This window comes from Carya illinoinensis, chromosome 2, assembly GCF_018687715.1.
Source record: "Carya illinoinensis cultivar Pawnee chromosome 2, C.illinoinensisPawnee_v1, whole genome shotgun sequence".
Taxonomy (NCBI): Eukaryota; Viridiplantae; Streptophyta; class Magnoliopsida; order Fagales; family Juglandaceae; genus Carya; species Carya illinoinensis.
The window spans coordinates 32,458,661-32,482,542 of NC_056753.1; the positions used below are offsets into that span (position 1 = coordinate 32,458,661).

General features: G+C 35.5%; 3 protein-coding genes across 3 annotated transcripts; 2 read left to right on the forward strand and 1 right to left on the reverse strand.

Moving 5' to 3' along the window:
• Window positions 1-1,703: 1,703 nt before the first annotated feature.
• Window positions 1,704-9,709, reverse strand: LOC122301011 (NADP-dependent malic enzyme). Its single transcript, XM_043112062.1, has 20 exons — window positions 9,407-9,709; window positions 8,807-9,084; window positions 7,717-7,837; window positions 7,539-7,613; window positions 6,495-6,646; window positions 6,302-6,407; window positions 6,073-6,138; window positions 4,879-4,974; window positions 4,696-4,767; window positions 4,527-4,610; window positions 4,342-4,440; window positions 4,024-4,071; window positions 3,846-3,899; window positions 3,653-3,751; window positions 3,436-3,525; window positions 3,268-3,345; window positions 3,005-3,079; window positions 2,826-2,916; window positions 2,151-2,279; window positions 1,704-2,058 (listed from the first exon to the last, which is right to left on the reverse strand). The coding sequence occupies exons 1-20, from the start codon at window positions 9,434-9,436 to the stop codon at window positions 1,970-1,972; spliced, it is 1,932 nt and encodes a 643-aa protein (XP_042967996.1). The 5' UTR covers window positions 9,437-9,709; the 3' UTR covers window positions 1,704-1,969.
• A 10,250-nt stretch (window positions 9,710-19,959) lies between these two features.
• On the forward strand, window positions 19,960-21,910 carry LOC122301012 (1-aminocyclopropane-1-carboxylate oxidase-like). Its single transcript, XM_043112063.1, has 3 exons — window positions 19,960-20,501; window positions 20,789-21,131; window positions 21,597-21,910. The coding sequence occupies exons 1-3, from the start codon at window positions 19,960-19,962 to the stop codon at window positions 21,828-21,830; spliced, it is 1,119 nt and encodes a 372-aa protein (XP_042967997.1). The 3' UTR covers window positions 21,831-21,910.
• A 1,046-nt stretch (window positions 21,911-22,956) lies between these two features.
• Window positions 22,957-23,529, forward strand: LOC122301905. Its single transcript, XM_043113261.1, has one exon. It carries the CDS (start codon window positions 22,957-22,959, stop codon window positions 23,527-23,529), a length of 573 nt encoding a protein of 190 aa, XP_042969195.1.
• Window positions 23,530-23,882: the final 353 nt, after the last annotated feature.

A 23,882-nucleotide genomic window follows, 5' to 3' on the forward strand; every position in this document is an offset into this window, starting at 1 on the left:
TCCACACGCAATGTGACTTTTTTTCTATTTTTTTATGCTTACTTGGCCTTTGAGTTTGACCAATGCAAGCTGCTGGTAACATGTAACGTTGAACCACGTGTGGAATTATTATTGCAGTGGATTTATGGCGTTATTATTATGGTACACGATGGAATTAATTTTTTTTTTTTTTTAATTTCCCCCTACTCTCTTCGAGCGTACACCACTTTCAGAGCTGTTAGCAATAATCAGTGTTTCTTTTCAGAGAAATTATTCTCATTGATCAGCTACTATTTATTACTACACATTACATATTTTATAAAAAACATTTATATATTCTATTAAAAGTACCTTTACACGTTATAAAAAAATTATAAATATATAGTGTGAAAATAAATAGTGGCTGATGCATATCACTTCTCTTCTTTCTATTGTCGTTTCTCTTAAAATCTTACCGTCTCCTAGCTCCTCCCATTCACCTCCTATCTTTATAGTCGTGACATTATTAATACTGTGTTTTTTTTTTCCAATTTTTCATTTATTTTTCAACCATATCATGGAGAAGTGTCGATCTATTGTTTTATAACCACCAACAACCATCACGCCCCACATTGCAAGACTCCTTAGCAGTCAATCCTTTAGACGTCAGAAATAGATCGTCAAGAAGAATGACATGTGAGTCTCACGTGTTACCCAAATTGCGCGTAGATCTCATGAGCTACCACACTAGGGAGAGTTTGTCGTCGCCACTTGTGGCATTTTTGGGTCAGTTAGATCTGACCAACCTCCACTCTCCTACTATAGCATATGGTCTTCATGCACCTCCACAGTTCCTTACAGTCGCCCGCTGGCGATTTGACACTTCTTCCGTTTGCTATATTCCTATGTTTTTATATTTTCGCTCCTCCTAACTAAAGATCGTGAGAAAAAAAGTAGTGCAAATCTCATTCAGTCAGTCCAGATCAAAGACATGCAACACAATCCATTCATTGTGGCTTCCAGTGATAGTATTATAGTTTGTTTATCAAACTGTATCAAAATCGCTTATGGTGGCTTCCCTTTGTGGAAAATGAGTGAAGTCAAGTCATTAGCCTCATATCCCTCCTTTTTTTTTTTTTTTTTTTTTTTTCTAATGTTATACTAGCTAGTTTAAAATGAAATCCTGTTATCTCTTGTATCATATAACTATTTTATATATATTTATAATATGCTTGTTTAATTTTTTTTATTTTTTTTTTAAAAAGACGCTGCTAGCAATAATTTGGGTCCATTCTTAGCAATACAGTAAAAGAGTTAATTAGTTGCTGTTGAAGGACTAAAAATTAATTTCTTCAAAAAAATTAATTCATATTAGTCATTGCAAATATAATTTCTCAAAGATAAAATACAAATTCTCGAGGGTACGTATTTATCCTCTCTTATCTTTATTTTCTGGAAAAAGAGTTAAGTCGCATTAAATCGGATAATGTAGGTGCGAAGGCTTAATCCTCATTTCATTTTTTTATAACGTATATTATCAACTTAATCCCACATTTCAAACATGCAGAACCACTAAGATGGAAGTCACGTAAGCCTCGTTTCATTTGTAACGTACGTGCATTATTCTGCAGAAAGTGCATAGAACGTACTCAAAACTCCAGGACACCCCGACATTCAGATTTCCATGTTGTCTTGGCCTTACCCTAGAATCCAGAAATGTAGTTCGGGTTTGAACTCCATAGATATGGTCCGAACTTATTAATGTGAATTTTTTATTTCATGTAAAATGAAAAAGTTAACAGTGCAGAGCATAACGTTTGCCAAACTATGAACTGTAATCCAACTAACAGCAGCAACCCTACTTCTCCTTCCTCAGTACCCCAACTTATAAAGCGTAAAAAGAAGGGTGAGAAAGGATTTAAAGGGTTCAAAAAATAAAAGAAATTGACTGTGAGATCGAGGTTGATTATAGTGAACTTCATACAATAACACTAGTGAAGTTTCTACCAATTTATCGGTAATTTCGGTAAGCAGGGGTGTACATACAGCTTTCAGCACACTTCACCAGATCCTTAGGCCGAGGAAGGCGAGTAGCCAGACCTACATATCAATTACACCACATTGAATGATACAGCTTTTGGAGTTTAAAAACAAAGATTTTGCGTGTGGAACGAACAGAGGAGAGAACTCACCAAGTTCATAAGCTTTGGCAGCTACTTTAGCAGCAATATGTGCTGAAATCTTTCTGATGTTAGTAAACGGTGGGAATATGAGTCCGTTGGCGAAGTTCTCCTGGCTCACCTGTGCAGCCAAAGCCTCCGCTGTTCCAAGAAAGCGCACACAGCAAAAGAGGTAACGGGTTACAAAAAAATTTGTGTTATTGTTGAACAAATAAAATAAAATGGCATAACTGAACAAAAACTTTAATCACAAGAATAGGGAATGATCATATGATACAACATATTCAGAAGAATGAAGAAATAGTTCACTGTGAGAGTCGACTTGATTCTTTTAAACATACGAAGTGACTATTTCAACATCCAATTTCTACAGAAAGTAGGATAAAATTATAAAAAGACCAAGATCTCCCAAAAAAATATTTGGCAAGGAATAGCCAACATCTATCTAATATTTTTTTGTTAATTTCAGTCTTCACCCAACAGGTCCAGATTCCAACTTAGTATTGAGCCAATGTTTAGGCCATCTATTAAAAAAGTTCATAGCGTAAGTCATATAAACATGGTATACAAGGTGACAGTTATGGGGAAAACCATAAAAAATCTGGTTACAGCTGAAAATTATCCTACATCCTGTATCCCAAGGCAAAACGAAAGTATCGCTTAACGTCCAAGGTTAGGTGCACTTACAGGCTGCCAGGAGCATGTCATCGTGAACACGGATAGCACCGGACATAATTAAACCCAGACCGAGACCAGGAAAAATGTATGCATTATTTGACTGAGTCACAAAAAAAAAATTGATATCAAAGTCAGTTGTCAACTCATGGATCTACATTTGGCAGATATTAATTTAAATTCTTAAAGACCTGGCCAGGCACAAAAACTTTCCCATTGTATTCAACGGGAGCAAATGGGCTCCCACTAGCAAAAATGGCACGACCCTGTGGTTAACAAAGAGGAATAAAAAAACAAAAAAGTAGGTCATCATTGGTTATCTGGAGGTGAAATAAAAGCTGAATGATCTCAAGTAAAAAAAATGTATGATTATATACTGATTAAAAAAAAGAATCTAAATGGTATGATATATTTTGCCTGAAGAACACAAGAAAACTTGTGCTGTTTGTCTTACCTGGCTCCATGTATAAGCTTCCTCAGCAGTGCATTCAGACTGTGAAGTTGGATTGGAAAGAGCAAGAATAACAGGTTTCTACAAGTTTGCATACACAATGGTCAGCTCCTTTAGGGTGTAAATACAATTTCTGAAACATTTGTGCAGACATATAGACAGAAAAACTACCTCATTGATGGAGGCCATGGCCTCAACCACTTCTTTAGTAAACGTTCTTCCTACTCCTGATGTTCCTATCAACACAGTTGGCTTGATATCCTAATAAACACAGGACAACTTGGAGAATAAAGACTGAAACCTACGCATGATGCATGCTTAGATAAATATTTATGAGAGAGAGAGAGAGAGAGAGAGAGAGAGAGAGATAGACCGAGAGAGTTCACACCTTAACAGCATCTACGAGTTCCTTAATTGGTTCATGTTCATGAGCCCAAGGCTTCTTGAAATGTTGGAGCGCTTCCTTCCGGGAACTGACAATCAATCCCTGTTGAAGGATTTGTAAGCAATTTTTAACTGATGGAAAGAAAACAAAACTCTACTTCCCACAGAAAAGAGCCACAATATCAGGTTCGTACTACCTTTGAGTCAACAAGCCAAATCTTCTTGCGGGTCTCTTCCAATGGCGCATTTGTCTGCACAAATATCAGGAATACTGTTTTGAGAAGTATATCCAAAATCAAGGTCTTCCATAAATCATATCACCCCTAAAAAGGTAATATAAAAAGTAAATGAATAGCACTGCTAATAGCTGGCAACCTGCTTAGAAATCTCAAGGGCTATGAGTTCTGCTATTCCTGTTCCAGCCTGTAACCATCAGATGAGTGAGATACAACAACAAAGTGGCAGCATGAACAGTCCTAAAATAAGTGAAGGGGGACTAGGAGGTAACTGCACTTAAAATAGCAAAAAACAATAATCTAATATTCCCCCATAATAGAAAGGTGTTAGTTTTAAAGAAAGACTGAAAAGGACAGGTCTGTCACCTATTTATACTAGAGTTTACAAATCCAGCAATTCATTTCTAGGTATTTTTCTTAATTAATCATTCAATACAGGGTGATAAATATAGACTACCTCTCCAGCACCAAGGAATAGAAATCTGTGGTCAGCTAAGGTTCCACCAACTAAGTTCAGAGCTGCAACTAGCCCTGCAAGTACCACAGATGCTGTCCCCTGGCCATAAAATGAATAACTTGGAAGTTAGAGATATGTTTATTCCAATTTACAATATATCATAATAAAGAACAATAATAGTTTACCTGAATATCATCATTAAAAACAAGATGTGTTGTACCGTATTTTGCAAGCAGATCAAAAGCATTGTGGTTTGCAAAATCTTCAAACTGCAGGGCATTGACAACCAAGTTAGAGAACATTACCATAAAAATGATATGCAAGCGCTGCAACCCTGTTTTCTAGGCCAACTACCTGAATGAGGACTTTTTCTCCATAATTCTGCTTCACTGCGGTCATGAATTCATGTAGAAGTTCAGCATATTCCTAAAAAAAGAAGAGACAGAGAGAGAAGGTTAGAAAGGCATATAATTATGTCTTGCATAAGAATCAAACATGTAAATTGACGCTAGATGATATAGTAAGCAAATTATGAACCTGCCCAGTAGCCCTCCTTTGCCTCAGCCCAATGTAAAATTCATCATTCAGTAGTGTCTCATTGTTTGTACCCACATCAATAGTTATGGGCAAGCACTGTAACAACCAACAAGTTTGATATTTCATTAAGTTAGTTGTAACAAGAAAGATACCCATTCATAATCTGGGGTAGCACTACCATCCGTTTGCTTACAAAGAAACCATGTGAATTACTAAAACACCATTAGCTTGTCCTGCGAGTGAGAATAGGAAAATACTAGTATGGGTGAATAAAAATAGTTTCTAACGATTGGATTTATTACAAGTATCAGGCCCCGTTTGGTTACGATGAAAGACAAACCTTCTGAGTGTTTTCATACGGACAGACCACCCGTGTATCCAAACAGCTATCAAGAGAGTATCTTTTCTCATCCCAGTTGATTTTTGCATTATCTCAACACTATTTCACTGAATGACCATTCCCTGACCCAAAACAGAGACACAATCCCAACCCCTCAGCCCAAGCTATGGCCCCTCTCTAATGTAATCTGGTGTTGTCAAATGTCAACTCAAAGACAAAAAAATAAAATAAAATAAAATAAAGCAGGATAAAACATATTTTCAAGGGCACTAGGATCGAGTGGAGAACAATGAGCAATTCAGCAAGTGTTATTTTTGGGAACTAGTAACTAGTATATTCATAAAAATAATACTCATTATTACAAATACTTTCTAGTAATTGGTAGGACCCACCACTTCATCAAATCCCTACAAAAATTTAAAACCATCTTATCGCACTTCTACATCCAAACACACAAACTTTTACAAACCAACTCATCCCATCTTAACTCCAAGATCTCATTATTATTCACAAATCATCTCATCTCATCTATCCAAACGAGACATCAATGCGGTGAAGTTTTTCAAGACCAGCCCTAATTGAAATTACCCCTATTGAAAAATGGCAGCACCTCCTATGTGCTATGATAACACATTATTACATTAACTGCAAAAGTTTCGGACAGTACAATTTTTTTGTTTGTGTATGGAAGCCAAGCATGCAACCTATGTTTTGCTCCCTCCTTTGGAAGTGAAACAAAACCAAGATTTCAACAGGGTAATGACAGATTGCAAAACAGCAACGCAGTGTTAACTTGGAGATACGCATTGGTTTTGACTCAGCCATGTCAAGAAACCAATTATGCAAATACTTACCGACGAAGGACGAATGCCACCTAGTGCAGTGTATAAGGAAAGTTTTCCCACTGGTATTCCCATCCCCTGTCAATATTTCATAAATTGTCAGTCAAGTGAGCATGTGTTTGTGTGTGCGAGCGCACTTGAGAGAGAGAGAGAGAGAGAGAGAGAGAGAGAGGTGCATGAGACCAATCTCACAATTTAATGGCACGTCTTTCACATGATTAGCATGCTTGATAACGTTTACCTGACAGCCAAGATCTCCCAGACCCAAAATCCGCTCCCCATCAGTGACAACAATAACTTGAATATTCTTCTCAGGCCAATTCCTCAAAACCTCCAGAATCTTTCCCCTGCAAAAAACTAGTGATCAGTTTCAACACAAGTATCAAGGAAACATTGCATTAGAAGTGACCGCAAATGCATGTAACTAGACATACTTCTCTTTTAAACTAATAAAGAGACCCTGAGGACGCATAAAGATGCTCCCATATTTCTGGCAAGCTTCACCAACAGTGGGAGTGTATACAATTGGGAGTAACTCCTCAACATTGTCAATGAGAAGTTTGTAGAACAGCCTTTCATTTCTCTCCTGAAAAACCAGCAAAGCAACAATTTGATAAATACAATTTTGCCAGGAAATTAAAGAATAACCAGAAATATGTTCTAAGCACTCAAGTCAGTATTAGGGGTGTGGTACAGGCGGGGTTGCCCCCTTCCCGCACCTCGCCCCTGCATGGGTGGAGGGTGGGGTTTGCACCCCCAGGATCCGCCCCCGTACACTGGAGGGTCCCAAGGCCAAGGGTGGGGGGAGCGAACGACTAGACCATGGAAAAAACAAAAAAAACAAAATTGTCAAAATCCACAGAAAATCCACAACAAGAAAATCCTAAACTACTAAAATTTTTTAAAATATTTATCAACAACAAATCGGTTCATCTGGGAGAGAGAGAGAGAGAGAGAGAGAGAGAGAGAGAGAGAGAGGGGGGGGGGGGAAGAGACGACTGCCGGGGGAGGGGGGGTTAGGTTTAACTTAACCCCCCACCCAAAACAATGACGTTTCTTCGTCTGTTTTAAAATATATATATTTGAAATCTACCCAAAACGACAACGTTTCATCGTCTATTTAAAAAACTTAATCTGTTACCAAAACGAAACGAATTCGTTTTGGTAACAAATTTACTTATATGTATATAATATTGGGCCCACTCACCGCTAATCAGTATCCAGATAAGCAATGAATGTTTTGCGTTTTTTTTTTTTTTTTAACAATTAGCAATGCATGTTTTGTGTTAAAACATGTGTTCTGATTCTATAAGACTTTTGAACCAATACTGGAGTCATCAATGGCATATTTACTGACAGTTTATTGAGTTATGTGAATATCAGATGATTAAGCATAATCTTGATGAGAAATTAACTGGGTAGCACTCCAACTGAAAGAATTGAGACCAGAATTAAAAATGAATTGTGTAGATGCCTACCTGAAGATCCATCATGGCCATGTACTTCTGTAGTGGAAGTTGATATTGGCGGATATTGTGCATCATTTTCTTAACCTGGTGAGTAGGGCAGTACTAATGATATGTAAGCATTATAATAAATAATAAAACCCCATAGCTATGCGAAAAGGGTGGGAGGATCTATAAGCTGGGTGGTAACCTGAAGCACTTGAGAAGCAACTGTTGGGGGGAGAAGACCACGCAGGAAGTGGGCATCTCTCTCTCTTTCAGTAAAGGCAAGCCCTTTGTTGTGGTGTGGATCTCTCAACAAAGAATAACCACTACAGAGCAAGAGAAAAAACGTCAAACGAGAAAGGTAAATATATGTCATAACAAATCCTCTGATTCACGGAATTTCAAAGGTAGTTCATTTATAGGGGGAAATAACAGTCAAACATAAAATATGTCAAGGGTCGCAGAAAAATAGAAGACTTGAGATATTTTGTTGTATGGAACGAATCCAGATAAATATAGAAAGACTTAACATAATTTTTCTGAAAGTACAGAAAAATGTTCAAATAATAAATTAATTGGAAACTCGTCTCTATACTAGTTGACATCCTGGATATCTTATATTCAAGCAAAAACCGCTCAGCTTTGTGTTACTCAGGACTGATGAGGAAAACATAAAATTGGTGTATGAGATTAAAAAATGTAGACAGAATTACATAAATGTCGTGGAAGTGAATTTTAGTTTACAAGCATTGCTGATATTTTAACTTACAATTATTTCAGCATATTAAATAAATGCCAAAATGAAAATTCAACGAAGTCTAGTTGCCACCTGATCAGGAACATGAATTCAGAGTGAGAAGAATATTTAGATAGGAAATTTGTGACAACAAGAAACAACTAGATCAGAATATCATAATATGCGGTACTTCTCAGAACATTGATAACTAAAATACCCTCAATCGAGGGCATAAAAACAAAACTAAAAAATAAAAAAGAGAGGAACAGAAACTCTAAAGACACCAGTTGTTGCCATTCTGAAAGACAAAATTTTTTTCATTAAAAATGTTAAAACGGATATATATCTATTTATATATGTGAATAAAGGGAACGTCAGAAATAAACCCTTTATATATAAGTTATACAAATATAGATCACGATATGTCAAGCAGAAATTAGAAAAATAAAAGGGAACATCGATATCATCGAAACGCATACATTATTGATTAAACAAAATTAAAAAATAAATTTGCAAAAGCATGAATGTTGAGTAGAACAATTGATCGTTTGTCTCTCACCTAGCAACAGAGAGACTCCAAGGGGTGACGAATTGCTCCTCAGTAGCGGCATCCTCGCCGTACACATCCTGGACTCCACCACCAATGGTAGGTTTGGAGTCCACGTCATCAATCACGGAGCCTTCTCTCATTTCCTTCAGCGTGTTCTCTATCAGAATGGATGCGTTTCTCTCCCCTGCCCGGCCGTTTGAGCCCAAAGCCACCACTCTCACCGAAGCTGTCCGTCTTATCTGTGCCCCAGAGAAAGGGCTACAAGACCCAGCTAATCCGCTCTTATTCTGCGTTAATAAAAAATAAAATAAATATAAAAATGGGTTTTTCCCCAATAGATGAAAAAATACATTAACGAAGAAAGGAGAAGATTTGGAAGTTTTAGCTAAAGAAAAAAACACCCCGAAGAGGAATTTGATTCTTTGGCTTTGAATTCTGTTATACCAAATAATTACCGAGTGTAAAAAAGGAAGAGTTTGTGACTTTTGTGGATTTAGATGTGAAAGAGCCGGACATGGAACACCCAGAAAAGTTTTTTTTTTTTCTTTCGTGGGGATGTTTGGATATGATTTTAAATGAAACTGGAAATGGGGGCTTAGTTTACATTACCAGAAAAGAGCTTCTATTCAGGGAGATCATCTTGGCGAAAAAAAATGTGGAAAGACTGTATCTTTGGTTTTCCTGCACTCAGAGATAGAGATTATAGGCGGAGGGAACGAGGCTAAGACAAGAAAGACTCTTTAAGCTCTCCTTTCCTCTTAAAACCCCTCTTCTTCTCTCTCTCTTCGCCTGATTTCCTTGAGGGATAGAGAGAGGAAGAGGGAGACCAGAAATGGCCAACTGGACAGGAGCTATAAATATGGTGAACTCTCTCTCGTTCCCAAATCGCCTATGACCAAATTGCCCTCCTATGGGTGTGTCGGCCTCTGAAGTGAAAACAGCCTACGGGCATGGGGGACTCATTTCATCACAGATCATGGGACCCACAGGGCAGTAGGGTGGGGTACTCAGAATGGGGTTGTGCCGTTGTGGTGCGGCTGTGCTATGGGAAAGTGATGCTGACAAGGATAAGTTACCACCTCCAAAAACAAGAGCTACCTCAAACCTCGTAAAGGACAACAACAACTCACAGCTCCAAAACAAAGAGAAGAGAAGTGGATAAGCTGTAATCAGCTGTTGGCATCATGCATGATAATGCCATATGGCTCTCCTCTTGGTGGCTTTCACAGAAGATTCTGCACCACAACCTTCATGGCTGTTTATGCAGCGGACATGGCTTGGATGTGGGGGGCCTTTCCTTTCTTAGCCAGGAATGATTGTAAATTCGATTAACGAAGCCCCAATATGTATTTAAAAAGATTATAATACAAATGTCTTCCGCCTCGAAACATGCACGTTTTACAACCCACATGCATTCAATGAATTCATTTGAGTTGTAAAGGTCAAATTTTTATCTTCCTACTGGCTCATTAATGTTTTGACTTTAAAAAAATAAAAAGAAATTATAATATTTCTCCTACCCAAAACTTAGGTGATCAACCAAAAATGGGTCTAATTTTAATTCAATATTTTAAATTTGGGTAAGTCCTTTTTATTGGCGTGTAAGGGATAATGACAAATGATGGCACATGGTCATTTTCTTTGGTGATATATGACAATGCCAGGAACTGGCCTATCTTATTTAGGGAATGTACAGAAAATGCCAAATGGGTATTGAGAAGTACTCATCCCCCCGCACTTGACAGGCAATTGAAACTCATAATTAGCCTACTTGTCATGAACGGCAACATGACATTACAAAAAACCAAGTAGCAACGAGGCATACAAATTCCTACCATTTCTTGCTCATTGGTAATGATGATTGGAGCTTGCCTAGGCTGTTGGGTCGCTTTATATCTTTTCCTTGGTATTAACAAATAGTACCGCTGATATTTAATAATGGAGATTTTGAGAAATTTCGAATATAAATTATATGTATAATCTTAAGTTTTGGAAACATATATCACTTTCTAAACTTCAATGTAATCCCATTTTAAATATAATCGTCTTTTTGTGCTCGAAAGTCATAGCCATCCAATATGAACGAATATGAAACATTAATGAAAGGTGTCCCATAATAGCTTTTATTATTTTTATAGGTAGGTGGAAAAGCCTGATTTAGTGGATAATAGCAATGGTAGTTGGGAATGTAGCCGTGTGAGTTATATTATAGATAAATAAATGAAGTAAATTTCAATTATTTGTAAATGTATAAATATGGAGATGTATTAAATATACAAAGAGATTTTTTAAAAATAAATTTATAAATTAACGTGATTTCATGTGATCCGTTAAATCTGTTTTATAATAAAATTAACTTTATAATTTAATGACCCACATCCAATCATGTTATATTGTGAGATTATTTTTATATAATCTAGTTATATATAAAATATTTTTCATAAACATAAAGACTACAAGATCATCATGTTATGCAACTAATAACTAAGTTACTCTTGTCTTTTGCCTTGAAAATTCGATATTTGAGCATGCAAAGTACTAGGATTCCCTTGTATAATCTAACCCTAGCATATGAAGCATGATTAGTTTGAGCATACACTCATATGGTATTTCCTTATTCCTTGTCTCACATTTAATCAATAAAGAATAGCGTCGTGGGAAAACGAAAATAAAAAAAAGTAGATGGACGAACCTATCTTCATTGTTAAACCATTTAAGTCTAGTTTGGTTATGCAGTTTATATGAGAATAGATGATATATTTTATTTAAAGTTTAATAAAATATTGTAATTCAGCAATGTATATACACCTACAGAGCTGTAGAGAAGTTTATTATGTTGATGGACACAAATTACGCTCTGGAGCAAAATAAACAATGTTCAGTCAACCACAATATTCATAATAAGCATATTTATAAGGTTATATGGTAGAAGATTTGATTTTTACTTTTATTCAATATTGGTTCGAACAGAATGTCAAGTGTGGCTTTTGTGCTTTCCCTCCATTCTACATGAGTTTACATACCTGAAATTTGATTTTTTCCCTCCATTCTCCAAATCCTTTTTCCTTATATTGAAGATACCTAGTAAAAAATATGTTTTATTTACTTAGTGCATGCCATCATGCATGGGATCGTGGTTGTTACGCGAAGCACCTACTTTATATATAGCCCAACAAAACGCTTAATACTTCAAAAAAAAAAAACAAAACGCTTAATGCTATGACGTTCATCAAATGCTGTGACAAAAGTCATCGGCCGCCCCTGTTTTATATGTCGGTATAAGAGCAAGAAAGTAATCATTATCAGATTTGGCGGCGTTATTTATTTACAGGAGGCCAGTGATGTAACGTAGAATTGCCTTTGCCCTTTCGAATTGATGTTACCTTTATTCGAGTCTTCGTCTACACAACTTTTAGATGCCGATTGTCATAAACGAAGATCATTCACGTCCGACTTTGTATTTTTTGTATTGTAAGAAAATGACAGATACATTATTATCTTTTATAATGTTTTATATAATTATATTTTAAATGAGTGATATTTTTTCATAACCCATTTAAAATATAATTATATAAAACATCGTAAAACAATTATGCATATATCATTATTCTTTATATATATGTATATCTATATATTTTATTACAATAAGTGGCTATCTAACTGTAAATAGTAATTTTTATTATTTTTTTATTAAGTCTATTAAGTTCTATTTTACTAAAAGACCCTTAACCATTTGACGTATAGCTCTATTATAGAATTTAATGAATGATCATGTTTTACCAAAATGTCTTTAAAACCCTTGATCATTTAACATGTAGTTCTCTTGTATAATTTAATGAAAGATAATGTTTTATAAAAGGCCTTTAATAACACCGAGGCGCACATGAATTGATGTCTATTTTTTATGTCATTTTTGTTCTGACAGTGTATTCATTTTCCTTTCTTTTTGTTTTAATTTTTTTAAATAAAAAGTTAAAATGACTTTACTTTTTAGAAGAAATGTTATAGAGCATTCTCATTGTAAAATTCAACTTTAAGTAAATTTAACTAATAAAATACTTAAAACACTCAATATATATTATTAATTGTTAATTTAATTAGAATATAATCATTATTAATATTAGTATTTAATATTATTAATTTGGTTGGAATAATTATTATTAATATTTTAATTAGTAGAACTATAAAATGTGATCAAATTAAAAATTATTAAATTAATAATATTTTATTATTATATAGAGAGTAAATAGATCATCCAATATGGATGCAAACCAATACTCATATTTTGCTAAAGTTTATATTTTTTTTTATCTTTATTTTTTAGTCTTCCTTTAACTTTGTATTTTCTTTTTCCAGACAAATAAGTTATTAACTTTTTTACATTTTTTGAATTTAAATCATTATATCAGGTGCACTCTGAGACTAATGCACCTAGGCCTTTTCCTTGTGTGTGTGTGTATATATATATGCATGCATACTAGCTAATGGAATGTTAAAAAAAACTAGCACCATTAAATCATGCAAAAGGAGAAAAAATAAACTAATTTACACTTGAGCTAAACTAATCTTGACCTACGTCTAACTTTACCTATTCATCCTCCTAAACTTTTTTTTATTCTTTATTATTTAGTGAACAAAATATATAAGTATTAAAATACTCTTGTAACATACTCTCTTTGTTATCTTTGTTTTTATTTTTATTTTCAATGTCCGTTATTTTTGTCATTTTGAATTTGGATAGACACGTTATAATATATTAAAGATGATTGCAAATATGTAAATATATGAGATATTACAAATTTATTTAGTAGTTAGAAGAAGTCAATGTAATTTTTTTTAATACAAATACAAAAATATATTTAAATGATTAAGATAAATAATAGATAAACTTGTGTATAATACATTGTAAAAATCATTAACTATAATAGATAAAGGAAATCTTTGTTAGTTAAAATAGATAAAAGTTTACCTAAACCATTGAGTGCATATTTGGAATTGCAGTGAGAAATATAACTTATAACTTTAGAACTTATAACTTATAAATTAAGTAATAAGTTATACTATTAAAAATTTATTTATTGTTTGGTAACCATATGTTTAAAACACTTTTAAATATTTTACGTTTGTTTGAAAACAAATTTAAAAAGTACTTTATGAGGTAGAAATGACGATTATTTGAATTTCTAAAGATTATAATCATATCCTGAAAGTTTGAAAGTTGTAATTATCTTAAAGTTATATTGATATTTTTGTCAATTAATAGTCTTTTTAAAATTTGAATTACATTCTATATTATCCAGAAAAACACGTTTAAAAAAAATAATCAAAATGATGTTTTTCCTCAAACGTACTTTTTAGCTAATCTAATTTTTCATTAAAAAGCTTTTAAGAATATTTAATCACTTTTTAAGCCTCCTACCGCAACCTCAAAGGCCGAAGATGCTGAACACTCCAATGGACATCTTCAATGGTTTATATATCTTATCATTTAAAATATCTCATCAAAACCCATTTTTTATATTTTATATACTAATTTTTACAATATACCATACATCATTTTATTTATTTTTTAATTACATAATTTAAATGTTATATTATTTAATAGTTCGTTAAAAAAAAGTACAAGGAGAGAGAAACTATCGTGGGAGATAAAGTACACGAAAAGAAAAAAAAAATATTTTTAGATTTGTGTATAGTTCACGCTACATAAAGCTGAACATTGTAGTAAAATGGAAAATAGATTTGAAAATACATGATCCATTGGAGTCAATTTTGAGTTACTTTTCTTCAAATTTTACATATAAAAATAGGTTTTACGGAGTGCTGTCTTCTCCCATTGGCAATGAATCAATGGCATTCTCATATTATTACTTTTATTCCGTAATATATGGACTATCTCCTTTCTACGCACAGTAAATCATATGATTATTTTCATTCTAATATACTACTACTAATAATAATAATAATATCATATATTATCTGCTTGCTTGCCGTTTCAGATATTCAAAACGACTAAAAATAAATTAATCAGCCAGCTTCTTGGAAAGTTCAGCCAAGTCCAAGACCAGGTCCAATTCCAACGTCCATGCATCAAGGAACCTTTTGGCTACCAATACACGACTTTCTACAAACTTCATGAATTTATTTTTGAAACATTACACGTTCAACTATCACATAAATAACAAAATTAAAAAAGGACTAACGATCTCAGGATTACTTGTTTACTCCTTTTCATTCTTATATATGATCTCTTCTTTGTGCATAACAAAAGATGGGTTGTTTTATTTTTACAGATCATCTCATCTCATCTAATCATTATAATTTTTAAAAAATATTTAAATAAAATATAAAAAATAATTTAACATTTTTAATATTTTAAAATTATAATAATATTTTATTCAACTTTATTTATTTATTAATTCTTCTAATATGTATATTCAAACCATGGGAGATGTTATTTTAAGTGTGCTGTTAGCCCATACTTGTCATATTTATTATCGAGAACAAATGAGCCGCCAGTTGAGACCCTCACGAGTCAATACTTGTCATCTCCCAGCACAAACCATTGACCCATTCTAATTCTACTTTTATAGATCAACTACCAGATTTAAACAAAAATAAAAATAAAAAAATATTTTTAAGTAGGTTTGTTAATAAATCCGACGTATTAATAATGTGGAAGTTTTATATTTAAGTTAGTACAAAACATTAATATTTATTTATTTTATAATTATAATAAAAATCATAATAAATATATATTTACATGTTAGTATATAAATAATAAAATTAAAAAGAGAAATAATATTTTTAATTATAAAATATGTAAGTTATGCACACTCTATTTAAAAAAAATTAAATTAATATGTGACTGATAAGCTTCACATGAAAAAATTAATTTTTTTAATAATATATTATACTTTTAAAAAAATAATATTACATTATACATTATTTGTACGTACTAAAATTATAAATAATATTATTCATTAAAAAAATAGAGTTAATTAAATCGCTTAAGGCGTCACAGTACGGGTAAACACTTATTCGTTTGAAAAGGCAAATTTTTTTTTTAAAAAAAAAAAAGGTAAAAGAGGGATGGTAGTTCACGCGTTTGGGTTAGATTTCATTTAGGAATTGACGTGAAAAGGGGTGGGTGGTGGGGTTGGGTAAGGTGGTGGGAGAAAAACCGCGTCAACTTGAAGCAGTGTCCAGGTGGGACAGACGACTTGTATAAACAAGCAACAAAAAACCAGTGCGCACCACACGCTTTTTGCTTTGACGATTAACCAATCTGTACAGAATCGCCGGCGTGGCAAATTATCATTACGGCATAATCATGTTTTTTTAATGAGAAATAAAACTATCGTTGAGGATGCTAAAACCGTCGATGTGATATAATTTTGGAAAAGAAAAATGTTGAATGCAATTGGCTGGAGGCACTTATGCGTAATTGCGTCCTACTTAGCTTAATGAAACGGTAGGTTTCATTCTTCAATTTCGTCCATTCCCATTCTCTTCTCTCACAATTATTTCATTTTTCCTTCTCTTTCGTTTGGTTTCCTTCTCCCCTGCTCTTTCTCATTCTCCACGTTGACTCAACCCTTTTCATCTCGTCTCTTGATTTCTTTCTCCTCTACTCTAATCTTTGTAATATTTGGTTATGTGCTCCATCAACAACTTTGCCTTCTCATCCTTTAGCCACAACTTCCTCTATCATATATCTTCTATTAATGTCATGATTGCCATTATGACTTTTTGAATCATATTATTATCGAGAAATTTTCCATTTCTATGAGATTTTTAATTTATGAGAACTGATCAATGCTTATGTTTAGTTATTGTATTACTTCCCTATTCCCATAAACATTAAAGGATCAGCAATGCTACATATAATCGTGAAATTGCAAACGTCGCGCAATCGCTTTGAAAAAAAGTGGGATTCACGATTAAAAAGTTAGTTTTTTTTTTCATGTGGGTTCTATATTAATTTATTTTTTTTAAAGCGACTACATGCCGCTTGCACAACTACGACTGCAAATATCATTTTTCTTAAAGGATATTAACTTAAATATAAGATTATAACAATAACAAATAGCTCTAAGACTCAAAGATTTATCACAGATCTACCAAAAGTGGATGTAGAAGGTGTATGCCAAATCAAGTCTTAGATCTACCAAATGTGGATGTCAAAAATAGCTCTAAAAATCGGAGGTTTATCACAGATCTACCAAATTTGTAGCAACTCAGCCTTCAATGAGCTATAAAAGATAGTATGATGACACCCACGAATATGAATGTGCAATTCAAATTTCTCTTTCTTTTCAGCTATGGAAGACAAAGATGAAGAAGCTACCAAATGTGCCACTACGTTTCTTTCCTCTTTCAATCAGTTCTAAATCTAGTTTTATTTTCATCTATGGAAGATGCAGACGAAGAAGTTCAACCCCCACGAACGTTTCTTTCCTCTTTACTCTTCTAGTTCTTTTTTTTTTTTAACTCGACTGACGCCACCTTCTCGATTCCCCCATGGTTTCGATGCTCGATTGCCTTGAGCACAACTATTTGGAAAATGCTCAATTTAAAGAGCTTTGCTACGGATCAGCAACTGTAGCAGTTGCACACAGCACACACCCTACATGTCTTCTTCTTCTTCTTCTTTCTTTTAACCAAAATGTGCGTTTTTTAAAACAAAAGTCAGTGTTTTCATTTTCTTCCCATTTGAATTCCTCCTGCGAAACCCCTCTATCCTCGCCTGCACGTCACCTTCCTCTGCCCAATGCAACCAACGACGCCGTCTCTCTACCTGGCTACACCGTCTCTCTGCCAAGCGATTCTCTTCCATCTGCCCAAAACCACCACTCCCTGGGAAATCATTGAACGGGGCAAACCAAAGAGACGGACCACGAAGACCACCCCTCCTCCGTCGCAAAGCAACCCATCTCGCGTTTGACCTTTGCCCAACACCATCCCGAGACGCCGTCCCTCTGTTCAGCTCCACCTCGTGAAGCTCATCTATCTGCCCATCTCGTCCCTCCCCGCGAGCTCATTTAACGCAAACTAGCGACACTGTTTTGGAGGAGCTCTGTAGCTCACGATGAGGAGAAAAATCCTCTGTTTTAGAGAGCAAAAACAGAGCACTCACTCCAGTGGTTTTCAGAGGCTAGCACAGTGGTTCGCGTGGTCTTTTGCGGCGTGCTTGGCTACCGTTGATGATGACCAGATGTGGTGCTACAGTTGCACTTGCTATTTGAAATAAACCACCTCGTCGCACTAAAATAAACCACTGAAATACATTCGTTAAGTATGATTTTTGAGAAACTGTTCTTACTCTCTTTTCAAAAAAAATTCCCGAGTTTTAGAGAAGTAAGTGGTGGGTTTAAGTTTGAACGTTAGCCATGATGGGCATAGGTAACAATTAATGCCTTTGAATGTATAGGGTGGGATGTGAGTCTCCTACAATCATCCAACTGACCGAAGGATGCCAGTAAATTAAGAAGTCCACAAGTTTAGAAGAAACAGATCATACAAAGAGAAAAAAGAAGATCGGAATTGCTTTAAGTGGGGAGCACAAGCCATAAAAAAAGAATTACAAATACAAGAAAAAAACAATACCAAACCAACTAGCTGAGAGTGAGATGAAATGATGAGAGTGCATGAAACGATGAGGCTCGAGATCTGTTGGTGATACGGAGCAAACAGGTTGGGAGGAGGCTTAACCTCTGTTCAGTGATTTCAAAACAGGTTAATGAAATAAAAATGACGGGAACGTGTAGCTGGGCAGCTATGGACTATTTTGTCATTTATAATGTGTCACGTAAGGTGTGTTTTTGGATGTTCCTAAATAGAGGCTGCTCTCAATATTTATTCCAATTTAAAATCTTGTACATCTCCCACTTGGTTTGGGCAGGGGAATTACTGGCAAGGCCCATGCCCTCAAAGAATAGTTATTGTTTTGGGCTCCATCTCTTCTAGCAGGGTTGGGCTGCTCCTTTCTCTTTTTTCGGGTTTGAACCGTAGCTCTGCATTGATGCCTAATTGGAAATATGATTTAGATGTAAATATTGAATTAGATGCACAGATTATTATTATTTTTTTAAAAATAAATGTATGCTTAAACAGTGGTGGGGTCAAATAAATAATCATAACCCACCCCCAAAAATATGGTTACAGCCTTAAATGAAGATAACCTGGCCCAAGACTATACCTGGCGAGCTCCAGGTAGGCCCACCAGAATTCCAGCTTCACGTGAGATGGAAATGATAACAGAGGCTGGACCTCAATCAGAAACAGATAGATCTAGTACAGTTTCATAATCAAAGGTTTCCCTCACAACCCAACAAATAAAAATAAAGAAAAGTTAAAAAGACATCAACGTCGGTTGTGTTTGATCACGGGAAATTTTTATCTTAAATATAAAATTTTTATTTTATTATTATAATTTTTTTAAATTTTTATATAAAATATAATAAATAATTTAATTTTTTTAAATCTCAATACAATAATAATATTAAAAATATAATATTTTAATATTTAATCTTAAAATTCAAAATTTTCATTTGAAAATTCTTAGGATCGAGCAGAAATAATAATATTAAAATATATATAATCCGAGGTTTAAGGGTGGCTTCTACCTAACTACCTAACTCCACTGAAAGATGCTGTGTGTCGTGTGATCTCTATAAGACATATTTCCATCTAGACTGTCAGCATCAGTGATAAACTATACAATGAACATAAATATTCAGAATTTTCCTTATAAATTCCCTGAAAATAAATAATAATCGTTAAAACTCAGATCTTGATGATTCAGGTAGAATAATAATAGGTTTGAAAACAGTTTCAGGTTCTGCAAAGTTGGTAGAGTGTTGAATGATAAAGAGATAAAGTGAAATTCCGATCAGTTTTCGAAAAAAAGAAACCACGGCTGTGCAAAAAGAGAGAGACCTGATCCCATACTTGCCTGGCCAAAAGAAATTCATATAGCTCGATGATTCTCGGAATGTTGGCGTTGTTTAAGACATGCCATCATTGCATTTGCTGCTCCTCATGTTGCTTTTGCTTTTACAGATTTATTTAAAGCAAGTGGACAAAAACATTTATGAAATACACACTAATCATCATCTATAAGATTGTCTGCTACAAATTAGCGTGTTTCAGTCATCCCAATGGCGATTTCACCCGAACCCATGTCCCAAAACCCGATTGATTTCCGTGCCCCGCCCCCTTCTCCCATAGCCTCTGGCCGCCGATCGACTGTCACCAATGACGACATTTTCACCGAATTCCTCCACCACTCGCTACGTGTCCCCGACCTCGCCATACCCAATAAGGCTTTTCCCCGCCAGCTCTTCATCGAAAGCCCCCCGGTAATTGATTTCCTAACCTTGGATTCCAAGGAAAGCGATTCAATACAGAAGATTTTGGTTTCTTTGTCCGGTATTGGATGCTTTCAGCTAGTGAACCACGGGATCCCACCGGAAGCTTTAGGTGCGGCATTGGCTGCTGCCGCCGGACTTTTCCATCATGTCCCACCGGAAAAGAAGGCGGTGGTGACGAGGTCATTGGAAAGGTTGTATGGTTTTGAGGAAGGTCATGGAGAGGAGGGTGAGGGTGATGAATTGAGTGAAGAGTTTGTGTGGTCATGTAGAGATGAAGGTTTGAAGTTGCGAATGGAGGGAATTTGGCCTGTTGGATATTCAAATTTCAGGTATTAACTGGCTGCTTTGTCTTGAATATGGCTTTTTGGCATTTGTGGGCATCGTTAATTATTTTGTCTGCGAATTATAAAAAAAAAAAAAAAAAATCAATTTTGTTATGGAAATGATTTTTATCATCATTTGATCACATGGAAAATACGATTCTAAACATTCTTATCAAGTCCACTGCAAAGTGGGAAAGAAATGCATAAATCAAACAATTGATTGATTCGTCAAGATGTTTATGACAACAAATTATGAAACAATATCTCATGCCAAACTTCTTGTAATCTTGAAGCGAGAAAATGGAAACCCTGCTGTTGGAGATAGAAAAGGTTGCTGAGAAAATTCTACCAGCCCTCTGGGAAAATTTTCTCAGAAAATCAGTTTTTGGAAATGATATGATTCTACAGCAACAACTTGGGCCAGTATGTTGTATATACAAGCACCGCAGAAACGTACTAGCTGGTCGGTGGTATGATGTGATTAGGATGCTGATAAGGGGTACTGATTTCTCTCATACCCTGCGTTTACATATATGTGATGGGTCTTCAGAGTTTCAAGTGTACTCCAAGAAAGGTTGGATATCTTTTAGCCCAGAGAAAGGTGCTCTGATAATCACTGTCGGAGACCAAATCCAGGTAAATTTGTATGTGTGTGTGTGTGTGTTTTCTTGGCTAGAGCTGCAGATTTATATATAGTTACTATGATGTCTGTGGAGCTTTAGTTTGGGACACAGAACAAGGTAGGCCTACCAAGCAACAAAAGCTTGGAAAACATGGAGCCATCTTTTGGCATAGAGAGCGTAAAAAGGCCATGATATCGGCTATTGACATAACATAAATGCATTGCACAAGTTGCAGGCTAGAAGCCATTTGCTGCAACATGGTTGTGACAAATCTGACAAAAAACAGAAGTTGTGGTACCTGGAGGAGTTTTTGGACAGCTATATGGACATGCAGTAATCATAAAATATGAAATAACTTCATCAAGTTAATGGGGAAAATGATGAAAATTTGTACTGACCTCTCACTCTTTTCCATCTCTCAATCAACATGTGTGGTCTCATTATAGTAATCATATATATTCCACTTTTCCTACTGCAGGCATTGAGTGGTGGGCTTTACAAGCACGTGATAGGAAGGCCAATCTTTACGGATGAGAGAGAGAACTGTATATCAATGGCTTTCCTCTGTTCCCCTCCAAGCTCCACCACAGCCAGCTACTCCAAAACCAGCAGCAGGGTGAAGAGGGCCATTTCACCGAGTCAACAAGCCTTGGTGGCTTTAATTTTGACTTTTATATACCAGTTTTTTGTTTACATTTACAAGAAGTTTTGATGTTGCCTTCACTACATCAATCTATTTGCAATTATACATCTATTTTCATTTTTTCATAATATATACGTTTTATACCTAAAGTTTTGTCATCCTTAATTACGCCTGCTATATGATATATTTTAATTGGTCGTCATTTAAGCAATCATGAAACACAAAAATATGATATATCATCGCATATACGGTCTTTCGGGCTGGTAAACTTAAACCAGCCCACCATGGGCCCAGAGAGAATTTCCGATCCCATATGTGTACAGTAAACGTGTTGCAAATGAAGGAAACATGCAAAAGGAGCCTACTCCAAGGAGCTGGAGGCCCAACAGTGGCCTTGAAAGTGGGCTTCGATTGACGGAGAGATATCGAATATTCTTTAAACTTGATATCTAAACAGGCCTACACAAGGGGTCCGCTTCTGATAAGCAGGGGATATTCAACATGCTTCCAGGGGCCTCCTTTGATATCCAAGCAAGCAAGCACTCAAATTCCCGTTTTAACCTGCATTCGATGTTGTCGCAAGTAAATTAGTGAAATTACCTTCTGCGTTTTTTGTAACTTTGCTTCACTGAAAAATCGCGGTACGTAGTTACCTTAATAATATACACAGAATTATTCTATTATCAAATTGTTGCGTAAACCATCTACATCACTTTAATTATAAGATTTAATTTGTAATATTTAAATTTTAAACTTTATTTTTTAAATTAAATGATATTAAATAAGTACTTTATTAAATTTGTTTTATTTACTTATTTGATAATAGAATTTTTGGTCGTGCATGGTTAACAACTCATAAATTTATGGTCAAATTAAGGTTATAAACTAATTGATTAATACCTCTATAATCCTGAAATGGAACCTACCCACCACCACTCCACTAAAATAACACAATAAAGTATAAACACCAAAATAGTCCCCAACATCTGTGCACCCTCGGGTCATTCTAGTCCCAGATTAAATCGCTCAATCCTCCTCTCTTCCACCTCCATAGTCCCCTATATATACCACTACCATTCTCTTCCCACATTCACCATCGCCTCTCATACCCAATATCCTCTCTCTCTCTCTCTCTCTCTCTAAAAGAAGGAGAAGAAAAAATCTCACTCTCTCAAAAACAAATTAAGTAGTAGAAATGGAACCAAACGTGCCAGTGTTAGCGAAGAGAATATGGAGCATAGTACGTCTGGCTTTCTTCATGACGAGAAAAGGCATATCAAAGAGGAAGCTTATCCTCGACCTCAACATGGTGATGAAGCGTGGCAAGATCGCCGGCAAAGCCATCAGCAACCTCATGTTCCACCACCACCACGACTCTTCTGCCCCGCGGGAGTACGAGTTCAGCTGCAGCAACACCCCCAGCTACGCCTTCCACCTCAACAACAAGCGCCGCCACCACAGCCACAGCCACAGCCACTTCTTCACTTGCGCCCAAGAGCCCCCGACCCTGGACGATGACATGGCCACTGTGAATACCGTTAAGGCTGTGCTGTTGGAGATGCTGAACAACAACGAATCTGTGGCAGTGGAGGCGTCACCGGCCCTGCCGGGCTTCGGGCGGAGCCCCATGGTGAGGCAGCTGAGGATAACCGACTCACCGTTCCCGTTGAGGGACGCCGACGAAGATCCCCATGTGGACAAGGCTGCCGAAGAGTTCATAGACAGGTTTTACAAGCAGCTGAGGCAGCAAAAGAGAATGTCGGAGTGAAGAAGTATCTCGAGTCGGTACAATTCAATGAACAAGTTCGGGCATGCAATTAAGAGAGCTTTGTGATATACTTTACGGCAATATGTATATGGGATGCCCTGATCTAATCTCTATGTTGTTGTTCATATCAAAACAAAATAATTAATCCATATGAATTATCATTTTAGTTTCCCTATATATGCAATTGATCAAAACTCTGCATGTCTTGATCTTAATTGGGAACCGGCCTAGAGATCGAAAGCACGTACAACCATGAAGATCATCGTAAGGAATTGGCAGCCATGCACGCTCTATGTATATAACCATTTTGGTAAATTGAATATCATGATTGTGGTACGCAGAGTATTATCAAA